The sequence below is a fragment of the Pectinophora gossypiella genome, chromosome 16 (genome assembly GCF_024362695.1).
Source record: "Pectinophora gossypiella chromosome 16, ilPecGoss1.1, whole genome shotgun sequence".
In the NCBI taxonomy this organism is placed as follows: Eukaryota; Metazoa; Arthropoda; class Insecta; order Lepidoptera; family Gelechiidae; genus Pectinophora; species Pectinophora gossypiella.
In genome coordinates this window covers 4,943,723-4,959,940 of record NC_065419.1, presented here as the reverse complement: position 1 = coordinate 4,959,940, position 16,218 = coordinate 4,943,723, and the positions used below count along the sequence as shown (strand labels likewise).

The window sequence follows — 16,218 nt, the reverse complement described above, 5'->3', positions numbered from 1 at the left end:
AGCGCCAATGCGCCGTGAAACTGTTTATATTTAATAAACAGTATAATAAAAAACATATGAAACTTAAGTTTAAACAATATAAAAACATATAAACTCACGCCTATTTCCCACCGGGGTAAGCAGACTATGGAATTACATTTGCTTCGATCCTAACATACTTGTCTTGCTTCCTCCAAATTTATCAATCGTTTCATACACGCACGCCTGCTCAGAGCAGATCGTACTCAACTTTTTCTAAGGACATTTCCAATACAACCAAAAGAAGTACCTACTTTAACTAACTTCACTCCCGTAGGCTCGCCTGCAAGAGTACCAAGTACACAGCTACACGGGCGGGCCTCCGTCGGGCGAGCCCTCAGGCCGCCTGCCTCCCATCCGGGAGTTCCAGAGAGAGTTCCGGGAGGGACGCCGCGAGAGCGCCGCCGCTGCCTCCACCTCTACTAGGATAAGGTAGAATATTGTTTCCTCATTAACAAGTACGACGCGTATACGTCTGACTGCTGGACAGGGACTGACCCCCTCAATGAACCGGAGCGGTGTATGGAGTATAATGCTTTGGTTGATAAATGGTTTGGTTGCTTTGGTTTAGTTATAGTTTGCACTATTTCGATCGAGAAAGATTATCGATAGTGATAGTAAGAATTTAAGGTCGCCTGGAATAAATAGATATTTAGCATTAAGGGTGCCATTTGCACATAGTTTTCTTCTATTTGTAACTGCCTGTTTTGTGTTAAGTGATATAAAGAGTTTTTGCATTTTATTGAATTTATTGTAATTACAATTGCCTAATGCCATATCTTTTTTTTGCAGATGTGCCCAAAAAATAGTGACGCAGCTAGAAACCTCGCCGCAAAAGAAATCGCAGCACTTCTTCCGACCTTTGAAACCCTCAAACAAGGATGACCCTCCCAAATCCAGAGATCAAAGCAAAGAGACTGAACGGAAAAAGGAAAACCCCAAAGCGAAACCCAAGAAAGACGACAAGAAGAAAAAAGATGATGAAAACACAAAACAAGAAGATAAAAGTAAGAAGGAGGAGAGCAGTGACAACAGAAAGAACGAGATTGCCGAGAGGAAGAAGGAAGAGAAATTGAGGCTCAAAGCCGAGAAGGAGGCAAAGAAAGAAGCCAAGCTTCAGGCCAAAGAGGAGGAGCGGCAAGCCAAGCTGCTAGCCAAGGAGGAGGAGAGACAAGCCAAACTGCTCGCGAAGGAAGAGAAGAAGAAGGCCAAAAAGGAGGCGAAGCTCGCGGCGCAGGCTGAGAAGGAAAAAGAGAAGAATAAATAATTATACCGTTTAAATTTTTACATTGTAGGAACTCGTAGCCGTCTTTAGATATTAGATTCGAAATTTGTTATTATTGACAATTTTAATAGAATGTAAACGAGTCTATTGTAGTCAGTCCATACATTAACATTTTCTCAATTCCTTTGTAATTTTGATTGGTATGTGTTTGTCATTACTTTTTTTGGTTTTGTTGACTTGTTTAGCTGCAACTTCCTCAAATTGTTATGTAACTAGGAATGTATATAGTTTAAAACATTGTTATTATGAGAAGCAATCTAAATTCATAGTTGTTGGGTCATAGTTGGAACTCTACAAACCGCGAAGACTGAAAGAATGGGATAATGAAATCATATCGTTTTGTATTACTTACGTAACAGTGTAGTTAAGAGCTTCGTGCATTCCAGCACCGCCAAAGAATTTATTTAAGGTACTAATTTGTCGTACTTAGTTCGTAGTTTGTTTTAGGCAAAGCTTACATTATGTCTAAGAATTATTTTCATAAACAATTGTGTACAAACTGCAAATATTTTCATAATTTTAAGAGTTCAAAGTCAATAAGTTTCCGGTTGTCGTTTCAGTAAATACGCGAATATAGATCATGAAGCCTCAACTATTTTCAAGCTTCAATAACTAATATTGACATAAGATTTCCTTTTCCATAATAAACCAAGACAATGCATGTGAACCATAGCTAACCAAATATATTTTAACCCATTGTAAATGTTAACGTAGAACCATATCAGGTCGCGAGTAGCGTATGCTAGATAAGTGTTGACATTAATTTTGTAAGGGTTCCACAAGTCGGAATTTATTGTCAATCGTTAGAAGTTTCCCATAAAATAAATAACAATGTTACCATATAACAGCAGTTTCAGTTTACTTTATTGTTTCCCAAAACACTACATACAACATTATTAAAATGGAACTAAATAAAAGTCAAAAATCCTAACTAAAAAGCTATTGATGGTATCTCTTTTACAAATCATGGTATAAGAAGCAATTACACACTCAACAATAGTAAGACATATCTTATGATCCAATCTTGTTCAGCAACATATATTTTGCATTAAATTAAATCAATTCTTATTTCTGAGTTTTCTGTTGAGTAAATAAGTACTTCTTAGTTAAATCATTGTTCGGTAAATAAAGATTGTTGCAACAATCAGTTATTTTATTTTGGTATCTACAGATTGCAATATAAATAACAATTCACTTGATTTTCTAAATACATACTATCGGTTCTATGTTTATTCCTTGTAGTTGTCACCGATACGGTCATACAATTCCTCTCCTGTCTTCTTGTTGATGCGGAGGTATTTGTTGACCAGTGGCCGGTAGTAGTACGCCTGGTAGTCCAGCCTCTCAGACATCTTCTTAAGAATCTTCTTCTCTAATTCACGCAGCTTGGCCTTCTGGTTTTCCTCATCCAAGAAGTGCAAGAATTTTTCGTAGTCCTGAAAAATAAATATTATCTTATTTACATTTCTTGTAGACTTCTTATAAGACAAGAACTGGAGGGTTAAAAAGGCATATTAGAAGCAATTCACCTATAAACTAATTATGCTATTTGACATTTGTTGAAAAAGAGTGTATTCCCATCTAAAAGGCCGGCAACGCACATTTGTGACTCGCCCTGGTGCTGCTGATGATGGTGCTATGAACGACAGTAATTGCTTACCATCAGGCGATCTGTTTGCCATATGCCCCCTATATTATATAAAAATAATCATGCACTTACTTTTATATGTCCAAATATCAAATAGCAGTATTGCTTTGATGTGGCCTTATTAGACTCCCTTTTTAATTCTAAGTTATAACTGAGATTTCGTCAATCTTTATGAACATCAATTACAACCATAAATAAGAATGACTCTGGCCAGCAGGTAAGATTGTCAAAACCAGAATACAAAAATCTAATAATTTTGAAATAAAGCATTCTTGAAAAAACAACTGGGGTGAATAGAATACTACTATGCATGATACATGTTACATGAGCTAAACTAGATGTACATACATACATAAGTTCCCGTACTTCCCCTTGGGGTAGGCAGAGGCCACACAATTCCACTTATTATGAGCTAAACTAAGTAAATATGGTTCACAATACCTGCTGAGGGTTGTTATGTATGTAACGAGCGATAAATCTTGTAATAGGGTGGCGATGGTACTCCCAGTGCTTCGGATTGTACCCCTCGGGGATAGGAGCCAGCTGAGCTGGACCAATGAACACGTTAGCATAAAATACGATGGCGGTAACAGGTATCAGGCCAACCATTACGTAGTAATGTAACATATCCTTGAATTTGTGCCATTGCCATCTGAAAAACATCAAAATAGTGGTTAAGGTTAGGTTAGAATATGAGATACAAACAATAACAACTCTTGGCTCAAGACCAGATTTTATTAAGCTAAAAATGCCAGTACGGATCAAATAAACATGCTTTTTCAAAATAATATAGCAGCTACACCAAAAAAACTGATTAGATAATCACTATCGACACCTTCGTACCTGGATGGCTGCAAAGCCATAGTCCTATGGCCATGACCGCCAAATGGGACTTTGCTTGTAGAAAATAGAGCATTTTGAATATTTACTGGTGTTTTTACATTATTTTTTAACAGATTTATGCCAACAGATCGACCTAAAGCACTCCAAGAAACCATTTTTATTTTGGACTGACTGATTGACAACTTCTGCAACAATGTTGCTACAAGAAAATATAATAGACTAGACACCATACCAGAAGCCACACCACCACTTTTTCATATTAAAAAAAACCGGTATTATTACCGACAATGCAGTTAAAAATATACTGTCTATGGCGCCTCACTATATGTCATGGAGACTTCCGGAACTTCATCCAGCGCGCGCAATTTGTAAAATAATGTCAAACCAATCAAAACGTACACAACAAATTCCAATGATGTATTTTAATGATTATATTCATGTACGTATTTATTACGTGAAAAGCTTAAATTCTTCGACAAACAAAACTTGTAAGATAATTTATTGGTAAGATTTACAAAATACTGTAACTTACAAAAGTATATTAATATTTCATCACCACACAGTTTTTACATTTTTGCTTCCACACGAAATGCTCGCGATTTTACTATTGTTGTACTAGGCTTATCAACATAATTCAATAATGTTTAGTTTTGTGATATTGTGAACCACCTGTTGCCTCCGCACAAAAGAACTATGGCGATGTACGTTGCACCGAATTATTGATTTCCCCGACTGAGCATGCTCGTTGCCTACGTCAACTGATAACTAAAGTGAACGTACACCCACACAAAAAATATAATTTGTATTCTAGATACGCAGTTTAATCAAAAATAAATCATATATTCTCGTGTATTTGTTGCCTTTTGTCTATAAAAGTGTTAATTTATCTGAACTCAAATATAGTCATATATCTACTCAATCAGATGTTTGAAGATATTGGTTGAAATGGAAGAGTTATTACAAGATATTTTCAAAGAGGCCACCGGACCCAAATTGACTGCGTTGAGGAAATCTTGTCAAGATGCTTTGGGTATGTAGGTATTACTGCTATTTCACATTGTTCATCCATAATACCTAAGTAAATACTCAATACTACATTTGACCTTTCCTAAAACGTAGGTATAGCAAATATATGCATTCATTGCATAGAGTTTGTGCAGTGCGCCGCGAATAGGTAGGTATAGGGTACCTATTATATCCATTGAATGGTAGGTAGTAGGTAGCTACCACAGTATCTAGTACCTAAGTAATCCAGCTACCCAATGACTTAGATAATATGATGTAGGTTTCCTTACAATAAGGGAATATGCGATTACTAATTTTACTTTTAAGTGCGATTCCCACTAACAATCTTTTTTGTGATTAGTATATTCAGGAAGAGATAAGAGATGAATTGATTCGGTGGTACCAATCCCACTGCGTCTAAGATAGTTATTACTCCAGCAGGCGTAAGGTCGGTCGACACTTTACTTAGATAAGTGAGGGCTGAGGACTCACTTATTTTATTCCTAAGGTAAACGTAAGTAACATACCTACCTTTCCTATCTCCATTTCCGTACTCCTTTCGGTAACATAAATATCATAAATGACCCATGTGTGATTCGTATTGGAGGAATTAGTGAGGCTGTAATAACTCTGAATAGAGTTAAAGAGAATAGTTACTTGTCGTTTACAATTTAACTTGTTGCCTGCCGTGGTGAAAGAGTTCGCACTAAACAATCAGCATATCTAAGTAGAATAATGTCTATAGCCATGATCATCATCATCAGCCCATTGCAATCTACTGCTGGACGTAGGCCTGTCTCAAGGCGCGCCACAAAGCCCTAACCTCAGCGTTACGTATCCAGACGCTTCCAGCCTTCTGCAAGTCATCCCGCTATCTTGCCAGGGGTGAACCCACACTGCGTTTCCCTAGACGCGGTCTCCATTCTAGAACACGCTTGCACCAGCGGGTGTTTATAGTAAGCCGGATCTAATAGGTCACTCAGGGGACACTCCTTTATTAGGTACACGACCAGATCCGAGGTCCTAGCCAAGTAGCAAAATGACCTTATGTCTACACTCGTAAGGTGTTTATTTAAATAGACGGACGGATTATTATAACACATAACAACATACACTCACGACTATATCCCAATCAGCGTAGTCAAAGGTAGGTACATCCATTGCAACGAACAGTCGGACACGAACACACGAATGACCACGACGGGCGGATGGATGGATTATACTAACATAATTTTATTTATTTATTTACAAGAACTAAATGTTTATGCTTGGCAGAGGTGCTGTGCCTACAAGAGAGCAGCGCGCGGCGAGCGTCGTACGAGCTGCGGCGCGCGTGCCTGCTGCCCCTGCAGATCGCGCTCGAAACCAAGCGGCCGCGGCTCGTCGCCTTCGCGCTACAGGGCTTCCACGTAAGCCACGTGTTATAAAAACTCAACTCATAAATTAACAATGACAGCCAACACCATCCTACAGACGAGAAAAATAATCTACCTCTTTACAGCTAAAATAGAAAACTATTTATAAGTAGGTAGGTACAATACTGAATACAAAAGTAGATACTTAATATACACAGGAATACAAATTAAACAAACGGACAAAAAGCGGCCTTATTGCTAAAGCAGCAATTTTCGGCCTACCCGCTTACTGCTTTTTCGGCGTGATTAATATGGTATTATATCGAATATATGTTGGTATAAGCCAAATCACAGTTTTCCAGTACCCCAGTAGTAAATAATAGTCTTTGAGCTAAGTGACAGACAGAAGGACAGTCAGACGGACAGACATGGCGAAATTAAAAGATGTCCCCATTAGTGACTACTAAACCCTAAAAGCTAAACTCATATAAATCGTCTATCACTCACTGAACAGCATCAACTCAACAATATTTTACCTAACTATCAAGACTTAAAAAGTTAAAAAGGATTGGAGTACCTACCTACTGCAACGGTTACGATTGTTTTACAGAAAATCCTTCGCGACGACAGATTTCACCGAGGACTCGAACCAGAGGACGATTCGTTATGGACCCCTTCCCAACTTCTCTGCGCTACTGCTTCTGTCATGAACCATTTGCCGGATACACAGGTTATTTCGTTTTTTCGAGTCCACATCAGCGTATAGATGTGTTAGATTAATTCTGCCTTATTTTATAATACCTAGTTAACCTATTCGATAATATCGATCTGATAGGTATCAAATAACTTCCCCTTATACAAGTCTAGTCACCAAGATGGTCAATCAGTTCGCGGCAGCAGACACTATGGTTCCCCGATAATTACTACACGACCAACGACCACACCAGATGCTTATCGTCTAAGGCCAGTCATACGTTTTTACACGTATCATACGTAGAAAAAAAAACGCGTAATAGGTACCTACATGTATATAAGTACGCAAGAACAATGCCAACCTCCAACATTCTTCATTCACTGATTGCAAGCTGGTTGTCTTTGAAAAAAGTTCGTATACCTACGAAATGAATTTGCTACGAAAACGCATCAAAAGTTGCACCGGTCTAGCTTCTGTCGTTCGATGATGTGGTAACAAGCACAAAACAAAACACCTCGTTTTACAAAGACACTACACACTGACGTTATCGTAAGTAGTGTAAAATTGGGGATTCTGGATCAGAAAAGATCCAGAACCCCCAATTTTACCATTTGAATTAATAGTATATCCACAATCTTCTATTCAAAAGAGTTATCTTCGTCTATTCTAATTATGAGTATACTCCACAATCACTCTACAAACGTAATGTAACAATACATCAGAAAATCCCTCGACTTGCCGCCCAACCGAACCGCTGACAGACCAAACAAAAGCAACTCAGTGTTGCCATAACTTAATTCAATATTCTAAAAGATACTAAGCAACCAGCTTTTCTTATCGATTTATTCGTAAAACTATGCTTTGAATGAGCAGTTTAATTAAAACTGCTATTGAACAGAACCTGATAACAAATAGCTTTTTCTCTGATCAGATGCGGGATAAACGAACGCTGATCGTAGGCTAGTCTGATCGTGATGAATCATTCTCTATTAGATCAACGAACTTTCTATCTATTCGGAGTACTTGACATAGTAATTTAGTACCAGGTCTTTTCCAATTTTTCTTGAATGTATTTTTATTATTATTACTATTAAGTAATAAAAATCCTTCATATTGTTCAAACCCTATGATCTCGACAGTCCATCCAAAGATACACCACTCCATAATTGATATTTCAACCAAATCTCCAATATTTAAAGTCATCTTTTAATTAATGGGATGTCGTCTTTGTAGTGTTTTCTCTATTATAATGAATGAAGTAACAGAGTAACGAAGATATATTCATTTGAATGTTATTCACAGATATCGGATGGATAGAAAAACATAAAAATACAAAAAACAGTTTTATATAAAAAGTTTATTTTCTTTACACCATTTCTTTAGACAAATTACATTTTTTAATGCACATATTCTAGGATGATAAATACAAGAAAGTACATCTTCACAACATTTATACTTATCATACAAATTTAATAGATTAGGACAACCTTTATCTTCTAAATTATACACATGTTTGTTTTGAAATATTTGTTGAATCCATATCTGTTTTTCATTACCTTTAGTGAAAATAGTTTTTTCTTTAAGAAACTCATAAATATAGCTCTTATAGCTTGAATATGGAATGTAACCTTCTCGCCAATATATTCCTCTATTCCTTTCTATCCAAGATACTTGCTTTCTTTCAGTGTTAGTTAAGTCATAAAATGGGTATGGCGGTCTTATTAAAAGAACATGAGTTTGATTTTTACAGACAATCGCTATCTCTTTTAGTATAAACTCGTTTGCGTCAGTTTTAAAACCTTGAACATCTACAATAGCGTTCATGATAACTTGCGCACTATATTACTCAAAGGTTTATATTCCACAAGTCGGTCGTTAATAATAAGGCAATATGCTGTTGTATTATCAGGAAAATCAGACAAACTCTCTATCTCCAAACGGACATCTACAGGTCCAGATTTAAAATTTTCATTCTGCCTAGAACAATCAATAATAAATAACGGTGCCTTGGTTTTAAAGTTGTACAGATCGAGCAACGGGTCGAGTGAAGAGTTATAATAAGACTGACGAAATTTTGTATATATGTCGTATAATATACAGTATTTACTTTCATTGAATTTTAAATTAAGCGCATCGTATGGATAATATTGTGAATTTAAGAAAAGGGTAACGTTAGTTAAATTACAATGGTCAAATATAGAACAATCTTTTGATTGATTGTTTTTTCTATCAGTTTGCAACCCAAATATAACATATCGTGGCTTTTCGAGTTGAGAAGCCGTTTTGATAGACCAGGAATGTTTTGTAGTTTTAGGTAACAAAGGATACTCATATAAATCCCAATTCCTGAAAGCTATTTGAATAGGTTTATCTTTATCTAAATGTTTAAGTAATAATATCCTTTCGCGATCCGATACTTTTATATGCGGTACACGCCATTGTACTCTCTGTATGTCTATTTTGATGTCATCAATATCTTCCGAAAACTTTACGCTGTTTAAGTTGGAATTACTTCTAGTTAGTATAAGTTCATGTTTGCAATTCATGATTATTTTACTATAATCTTCTGCGAACCCCATTATTCTGTTTAGCGGTAAAACAGCACTGAAACTACCAGTTGTACTTATAGTTCCGGTTGTCGTGTTCCACCCCCATAAAGCTGCAACTTTACTTTCACCTTCATTCATCGATACATATGATTTAATAGTTGTTGTTATTCCAGAATTTTTAATGCGATCTATTTCAACACCGTTCATCTCGTATCTGATATCTTGGAACAAAAACATAGCAAAGTTATTCGTGAAGCTCACTGCTTTGTGAATAGGCTTCCGATCTTTTCCAATGAGGGTTGCATGTCCTTCAATGTAAATAGAACTGGCTGATGGTAATATGTACAAGTCTTGCTGATGTATCGGTATCCTGATTTCATCATTTTCTTTAAAACTGTTATTATAGGGATTATAAGTATGGATTTCATAACTTTCTATTGAATTGTCGAATTGCGGTAAATCAGTTATTTGAAGTATATTCATATTTTAAATCCGAGAGCACGGAGAAAATCTTTATTGGTTTTAGTAATTTTTCTTGCTGATTTGATACGTCTTTGCACTTTCACTCTTTGCGTAGCATTGATGCATCTTAAAGTATTGTAAGGAGTTTTATTAAATAAAATCATCTTGATTTTCGTAAATGAAGACACAGTTGAATATTTTCTTCTCTGAAGTCAATATAATTATTGTGCTCATCGATAATATTTAAACATACAGACGAAATACTGTGTTTCTCAACAGGAAAATAAATTATATTTTTGGGAACTTCTATGTAACGATGACCTGGAGATACGTTTGGTATAAATTCGTATATAATATGCGATGGTAAGCCGTTAGTAAATGAGCCTCGCACGAGGTCACACTCGATCCTGATTACGGACACTGGCAAAATGTTAACCGGATTGATGGACTCATGCCATTTATTAGCTTCTAATTTAATACTCGAGAAACCCAGCAGATGTCCTAAGCTATTCTTTGCATCAAAATTGACAATTTCTGAACAAAATAAAGAACACGTTAAAGTATTATTGTTGGGTCTTATTATTAATTCACAATCCTTTAATTCACTTTGAAGGTATTCAACTATATCAAATAAACTATACACTCCATAAGGAATTTTTATTTGTTTACCTTCAATCCCGTAAGAAAAAATATTGTTATGTGCGTTTATATTTGGTATTGAGTTCACAGCAGAAAAATAAAGTAATCCACATTCATATTTATCATCTATATTCAAGGGTGGTTGAAAATATGATTCCAATTTTGATTTTTTTCCAGCAATGCTTAACGTGATAGACATGATTGCATACTAAATGTTGTATTCCTTTAAAGACTTATTTATTTGATTTTGTTTCTACGCCAGAAATCTTTAAGGAATTTTATACACAAATGTCCACAGTTAAAAGGGTGATCTCGCTGTACATTATCATAATTGTAACGAATATTACATCCAACATATTTTAAAAATTCTTTAGGCGGTTTTAAATTACCATAACTATCAAAATATTCAATGTAATTATCCAACTTAACATAGGCCACCCAATGAGACCCCGGATTATCTGAACTGTCTAAATTAAGGATCCCACATTCTTTACGAAGTGCGTAGTTCGGCAACGTATCTCGCATAAATACTCCTCGAAAATATGGGATGTCTGTTGCATGATTCAGAATATCGATATTAGTAAGAGCTCGATTGGGTAGCCTTCGATTTAGTTTTTTCTATCTGTTACATATATTCCAAATCCATCCTTATGCGGTTTAAGATGTAACCCTTTTTCTATACAAAGTGCTTCCATTTTTTCATTATGTCTTTTTAACTCGGTGAAACGCTTTTTAGCAGCTTTAAACTCATTGACTACTTTAGCGATTCCTGCAGCGCCACCGGCTAAACTCCCAGCAGCAGACAATCCAGCAAAAATTGGTATTAGTGGTAGAACGCCTCCAGTTTTGGGTACAGGAATAACACGTGGTAATTTAATAGATGAATCAGCTGCCAATTCTTTAGCAGCAGCTATTGCCAACTCTATTGCAATTTTTTTACACTTAGGTTTCATTTTATTTACATGTTTTTTGGTATGAGCAATGATTTGTTTTAAATGCTTCCTTAAACCAGTACCAGAACTTGCTTTAATAGCCAACTTATTTTTGTTTTTATTTAAACCAGCACCAGTGTTTATTTTGGTAAGCATAGTTTTATTTACTAAGTGAGCAGCTATCTTTTCTCCAAGACTACAGTCAGGAGCTGAAATACGTTTTCTTGCCATATTCATTAATTTTATATCAGCTTTATGACGATCACTTAAACAAGATGATAAATCGTAGGCAATATCGTGTTCCTTGCAATATTCGTCTAATTGATTGATTCCTTTATCTCCACGTGCAAGTCTTTTATGCAATTTAGTACCGGGCCCGCAATAATTATATCCAGGTAAATGTAGCTCAAAGGGTAAATGATTAATAAACCAATTGAGGAGACCACTTTGGTTCATGCTCTATATAAGACTGATTGAAACGCTCGAATAAAATTTTATTATATTAAGACGCACAGTTTTCGTGATAATTTATGAGTCAGTTACAGCACATTAGTCTTTTCAATCCAGCTGTTTTCACTTGAAGGTAATCCTAACCATTTTACTAAAACTTTCTTCCGATTTCTTTTCAAAACTTTTTCAACTAGGTAAATATGAGGGTGTTTTGTTTTCTGAAGTTCTTGTGGATAAAATGCTCCTAAAATAGGCTGTTGTCTTGTATCTTCTATTAAATAAGTAACTGGACTTGTATTTTGAACTTTAATGATTTTAAATAATTCTGTCGACCAATTAGGAGTATATCCTTTTTCAAAAGTTCCTTTGTATTTACTTATTCTAACGAAGTCGCCAACGTTTAATTTTTTGTTATCTTTTATTGATTTTGAATATACTGCAGTGGCATATCTCTTTAAAATGTTTTTTTTATTGTTTTCATTTACCTGTATTGGCTTTAGACCAATTGTTCTATGATATGTTTGATTATATTCTCGGATAACATTATCTAAGAGACCATCAATCCATTTATAGTTTCCTTTACAACTGAATCTTTTATACATTTTCGATTTAAGAGTTCTTATGAATCTTTCCACTATGGATGCTTTTTTCGTAGAATATGTGGAATAATGATTTATTTTAAATTTGTTTGTTAGTTTTTTGAATTCTTTGTTATAAAATTCCGTCCCCAGATCAGTTTGTAAATTTTTAGGAATACGCCCTTTATTCAGTAATTCCTCTAAAACTTTGCATACGATAGTTTTAGTTTTCTGTTTTAGCGGAAATGCCCAAGCAAATTTTGAAAATGTGTCAATAATTACTAAAATGTAGTTATACCCATGATTTTCTCTACAAAAAGCTTGCATATCAACTAAGTCCGCTTGCCATAAATCATCAATATCTTTCATTATTACATGCCTTCGTGGAAAATTGACTCTTGCATTTTTATGTATTTCATTTATTACATCTATTTTGCTCATTTCTTTTTTAAAGATTTGTTTTCTAAATTTTGAATTCTTAAGATAGCTTGTTGAACTAACTGATCTAGAGTTTTAAGAGTCTTAATGCAATTTTCAAAAGATTTATCTACGTACTCCTTGGTAGCGCAATCATCATCATCCAGAGGGATTTGAATATTTTTAATAATTTTATTTCGTGCAGTTAAATTCCCATCATTAGACAGTTTTAAACCACATTCTAATAATGATTCACTACTACCAAACTTCTTCCTTTTACATATAATATGATGTCCGAATTTGTCAACATTCATGTTTAAATAGCGCTTCGTTACTGAAGTATAATTAAAAAATGTGCTATATTTATTCCTTTATAAAGCCAGCTTCCTTCAACTCTTCAATAATTGATAAAATTTCATTATCGTGATTACTATTACCAGCATCTCTTGATGCAATTAATAGCTTCAATCTCTCAATCAATTCGTTAGGATCATCCCAATATACGAAATCAGCATTTTCTGTATATTGCTTTAACTTGGGCAAATTTCCTCCGTGTTTATGTTCAGTTTTAGCTAGATTACTATTAATCGACTCTGTAAAAAGTGGTTTAATTATTTCGCGATATTTTATACCTTTGTCTCCTTTAAGCTGGCCAGTGGGATTAAAATCTCTCTTATGTGCATTAGTACTGTTTAACAGGTCTTTGTATACTAGTTTATCTTTATCTGATATCAGTGTAGTGTCAGGTTTCCTACACAAGAGAAGTTCTCTTAAGCCTGGTGTTAATTCATAACGATGGTTATTTCCTATATTTATGTATATTGTATCTTTATTTAAGGGATCATCTATAGCAGAAAAGGTTACTTCTGTATTACCCAATTTAAATTGATTGTTAACGCTCCGTATACCAAATGGAATATTTATCGTACCGTAAATTTTAGCAATATCCTCTTTCTTCAGCGACTTTTCCAAAGTATTTTTTTTGTTCTCTTCTTCTTCCAAATCGATGTCTGTACTATTGTTACGCGCATCATCAAAAGTAGTAGAAAAACTTAAATTCATACTATCTTCGTCATTTATAGAATTAGGTTTTTTTACATTATAATTATTTTCAGGGTACTTCATTTCAATTAAACGCTTTAAAGGTTCTGCAACAGGCTTTAGCATCCTATTCATTGTAATATCGTTTTGATATTCTTCATCTCGCATCTGCTTAATTTTACTTTTAATTGATTCTACAGACTGTATTAACTGTTTCTTAGTATGTAGATCCATTTTATACAACCAAATTTACGACTGCTATTTATAAATCATTAGTCAAAACTGACGTTAGTTTTAATAGCGTCAATTTATGAATTGAAATTAATGAACACATCAAACCCTTTCCTATATCTTCCATTGTTAACAGAACAATCTTTGTTAATTGTCAAAAAATTATGAGACTCTTTCCATATCTTTGAACAAAGATCTTTAAATTGAAGCCATGTCATATCGGTATTTACATGTTCATTAAATATGTGTTTTAAATTAACATCATCTTGTTTAAATATTATTATAAAATTTGCATTATCTCGTAACAACTGTTTTGGTATTCTTGAATAAGTTTGAGATAAATAAAAGCAGTCTAATTCTTTATGCCTTCCCATAGCAAAATAGTTTCTAATGTTAGTTTGTTTTTCACATACTATGTCATCGAAAATCATAATAGAGCTATTGAGAGCATCTGTGGGGTGAATAACTTCCTCGTCATTATTATAAATGAAAAAGTTTACTTGTGGAATTTTTTTTATAACTTGTTTTAGAAACCTATACTTTGACTGAAATGCAGTCTTTGAATATAAATAAATATTTCTGAATTTAAGACCATTTTTATGTAGTAATAAACTGAGCATAACATTAGTTTTACCACAGTTCGAAGGTCCACATATTATGCAGCGAATAGAATTGGGTAAAAGTGCACTGTGTTTCACCCTTTGAGGATTTTCTGAAATGTCAACATTTTCAACTTTTAGAGATAGATCTTGTTTTACCAACTTCATTTTGCTTTATGATGTGTAGAAATGGTGATTTACTTATATATACGAACTAGAAGTTTGCAAAACTTTCAGAAGGACCTTAGCTAATTCAAAAAACAAAAAAAAACAATATTTTCTAATAAATTCTGTTTATTTAAAATACTCCTTATATTAATAGTACTATAAATATATCACCTATGACTATTGCGTTAGCAGTATATATAAATTACTTTAAAATATTGTGTCACAGTGCCCCCAAGGCAATGTTTTTACCTGATTTGAAAGTATTTGTCTCTTGTCGTCATTTCGAGATAGGATTAGTTTATTGACTTCTTGTGAAAACAATACATGCTTAATAGATCTTATGACATTCATCTTACAACGCATTTTTTTATCTAGCAATAAACATTTAGTATAATCTGAAAATTCCATTTTTTTTGTAACACATTTAGTCACACCTTTTGCTTTTTTTATTTGCGTTTCCATGCTGTTTATACAATAAAGCTTTGCTCTCAAACCAACAAATTCATTTATTACATCTCCACCTAATTCATCTTTAAATAAACCAGGAACTTTTGCATTAACTCGGGGTATACCGTAAGGATTTCTTTCATCAAAATTACTAGTATCAAACTTCAATAGATTATTTCGTATATCTTCATAAAAGTCTTCTGTCTCAATTAAATACAAAAGACTATCAGTATCAGTGTAACAAAGTAGCGCTTTATTAGCATAATTTGCTTTCATGTATTCATAATGAAACTGATACAGGTGTTGTTTCGCATATTCTAAAACTGTAAATCCAATATATATCGGTCGATCTAATTCAATCTTTTCAGGTTTTAGCTGAATAGCTACAAAATTCTCTGAGAATATAGATAAACTTTTAAAATTTGGTTTTGCAATAAGTTTTTCTGCTCCAATATGTTTATTTGTTGTATTAGTTACATCGCTCCATTTTGTCACTAATTTTACATCGACTTGCTTACGCTTATTTTCAATAGTTTTACCGAAAATAGCATTATTCATTAATTTAAAAAAATCTTTTTCGAATGACGTGTTACACATTTGACGAAGATTAGTATTTAAATCAATGTAATTTTTCAAAAAATCTCTTTGCTGAAAACAGAGAATTCGATGAATGTTTTTTAATTTAAGTCCATTTTGTAAGCATTTTTTTAAGTGGCAATAATGAATTACATAATTAAATTTGTCATATAAACTAGCAATTAATTTAGGGCTCTTACCGCCTGGTGGAGTAAATTTCTCAACAGCGAATGGTAAATCAGTATGCAGATTGTGTAAATAATCAGGGTACGCCAAGTCAA

The 16,218-nt window shown here is 34.1% G+C and overlaps 3 protein-coding genes across 4 annotated transcripts in view; 2 read left to right on the top strand and 1 right to left on the bottom strand.

Moving 5' to 3' along the window:
• LOC126373645 (uncharacterized) overlaps positions 1–2,076 on the top strand; it is a 65,348-nt gene extending 63,272 nt beyond the window's left edge. For both annotated transcript variants that reach the window (XM_050019862.1, XM_050019863.1), the window contains 2 exons: positions 296–450; positions 811–2,076. In XM_050019862.1, the coding sequence (XP_049875819.1) occupies positions 296–450; positions 811–1,285 (630 nt within the window). In that variant the 3' untranslated portion in view covers positions 1,286–2,076. The remainder of the gene's footprint in view (positions 1–295; positions 451–810) is intronic.
• Positions 2,077–2,145: 69 nt separating this feature from the next.
• Positions 2,146–3,989, bottom strand: LOC126373652 (NADH dehydrogenase [ubiquinone] 1 beta subcomplex subunit 5, mitochondrial). Its single transcript, XM_050019869.1, has 3 exons — positions 3,795–3,989; positions 3,393–3,603; positions 2,146–2,739 (listed from the first exon to the last, which is right to left on the bottom strand). The coding sequence occupies exons 1-3, from the start codon at positions 3,947–3,949 to the stop codon at positions 2,533–2,535; spliced, it is 573 nt and encodes a 190-aa protein (XP_049875826.1). The 5' UTR covers positions 3,950–3,989; the 3' UTR covers positions 2,146–2,532.
• Positions 3,990–4,589: 600 nt separating this feature from the next.
• LOC126373641 (brefeldin A-inhibited guanine nucleotide-exchange protein 3) overlaps positions 4,590–16,218 on the top strand; it is a 28,965-nt gene continuing 17,336 nt past the window's right edge. Inside the window, exons 1-3 of the mRNA XM_050019847.1 lie at positions 4,590–4,824; positions 6,075–6,208; positions 6,765–6,884. Coding sequence (XP_049875804.1) covers positions 4,740–4,824; positions 6,075–6,208; positions 6,765–6,884 — 339 coding nt within the window. The 5' untranslated portion in view covers positions 4,590–4,739. The remainder of the gene's footprint in view (positions 4,825–6,074; positions 6,209–6,764; positions 6,885–16,218) is intronic.

Coding starts and splice junctions, on each gene's coding strand:
- LOC126373652 (XM_050019869.1), bottom strand. CDS start 3,949: ATGGTTTCTTGGAGTGCTTTAGGTCGATCTGTTGGCATAAATCTGTTA. Junction 3,604..3,794: donor ATGGCTTTGCAGCCATCCAG/GTACGAAGGTGT, acceptor GATGTTTTTCAG/ATGGCAATGGCACAAATTCA. Junction 2,740..3,392: donor TACATAACAACCCTCAGCAG/GTATTGTGAACC, acceptor TTTATTTTTCAG/GACTACGAAAAATTCTTGCA.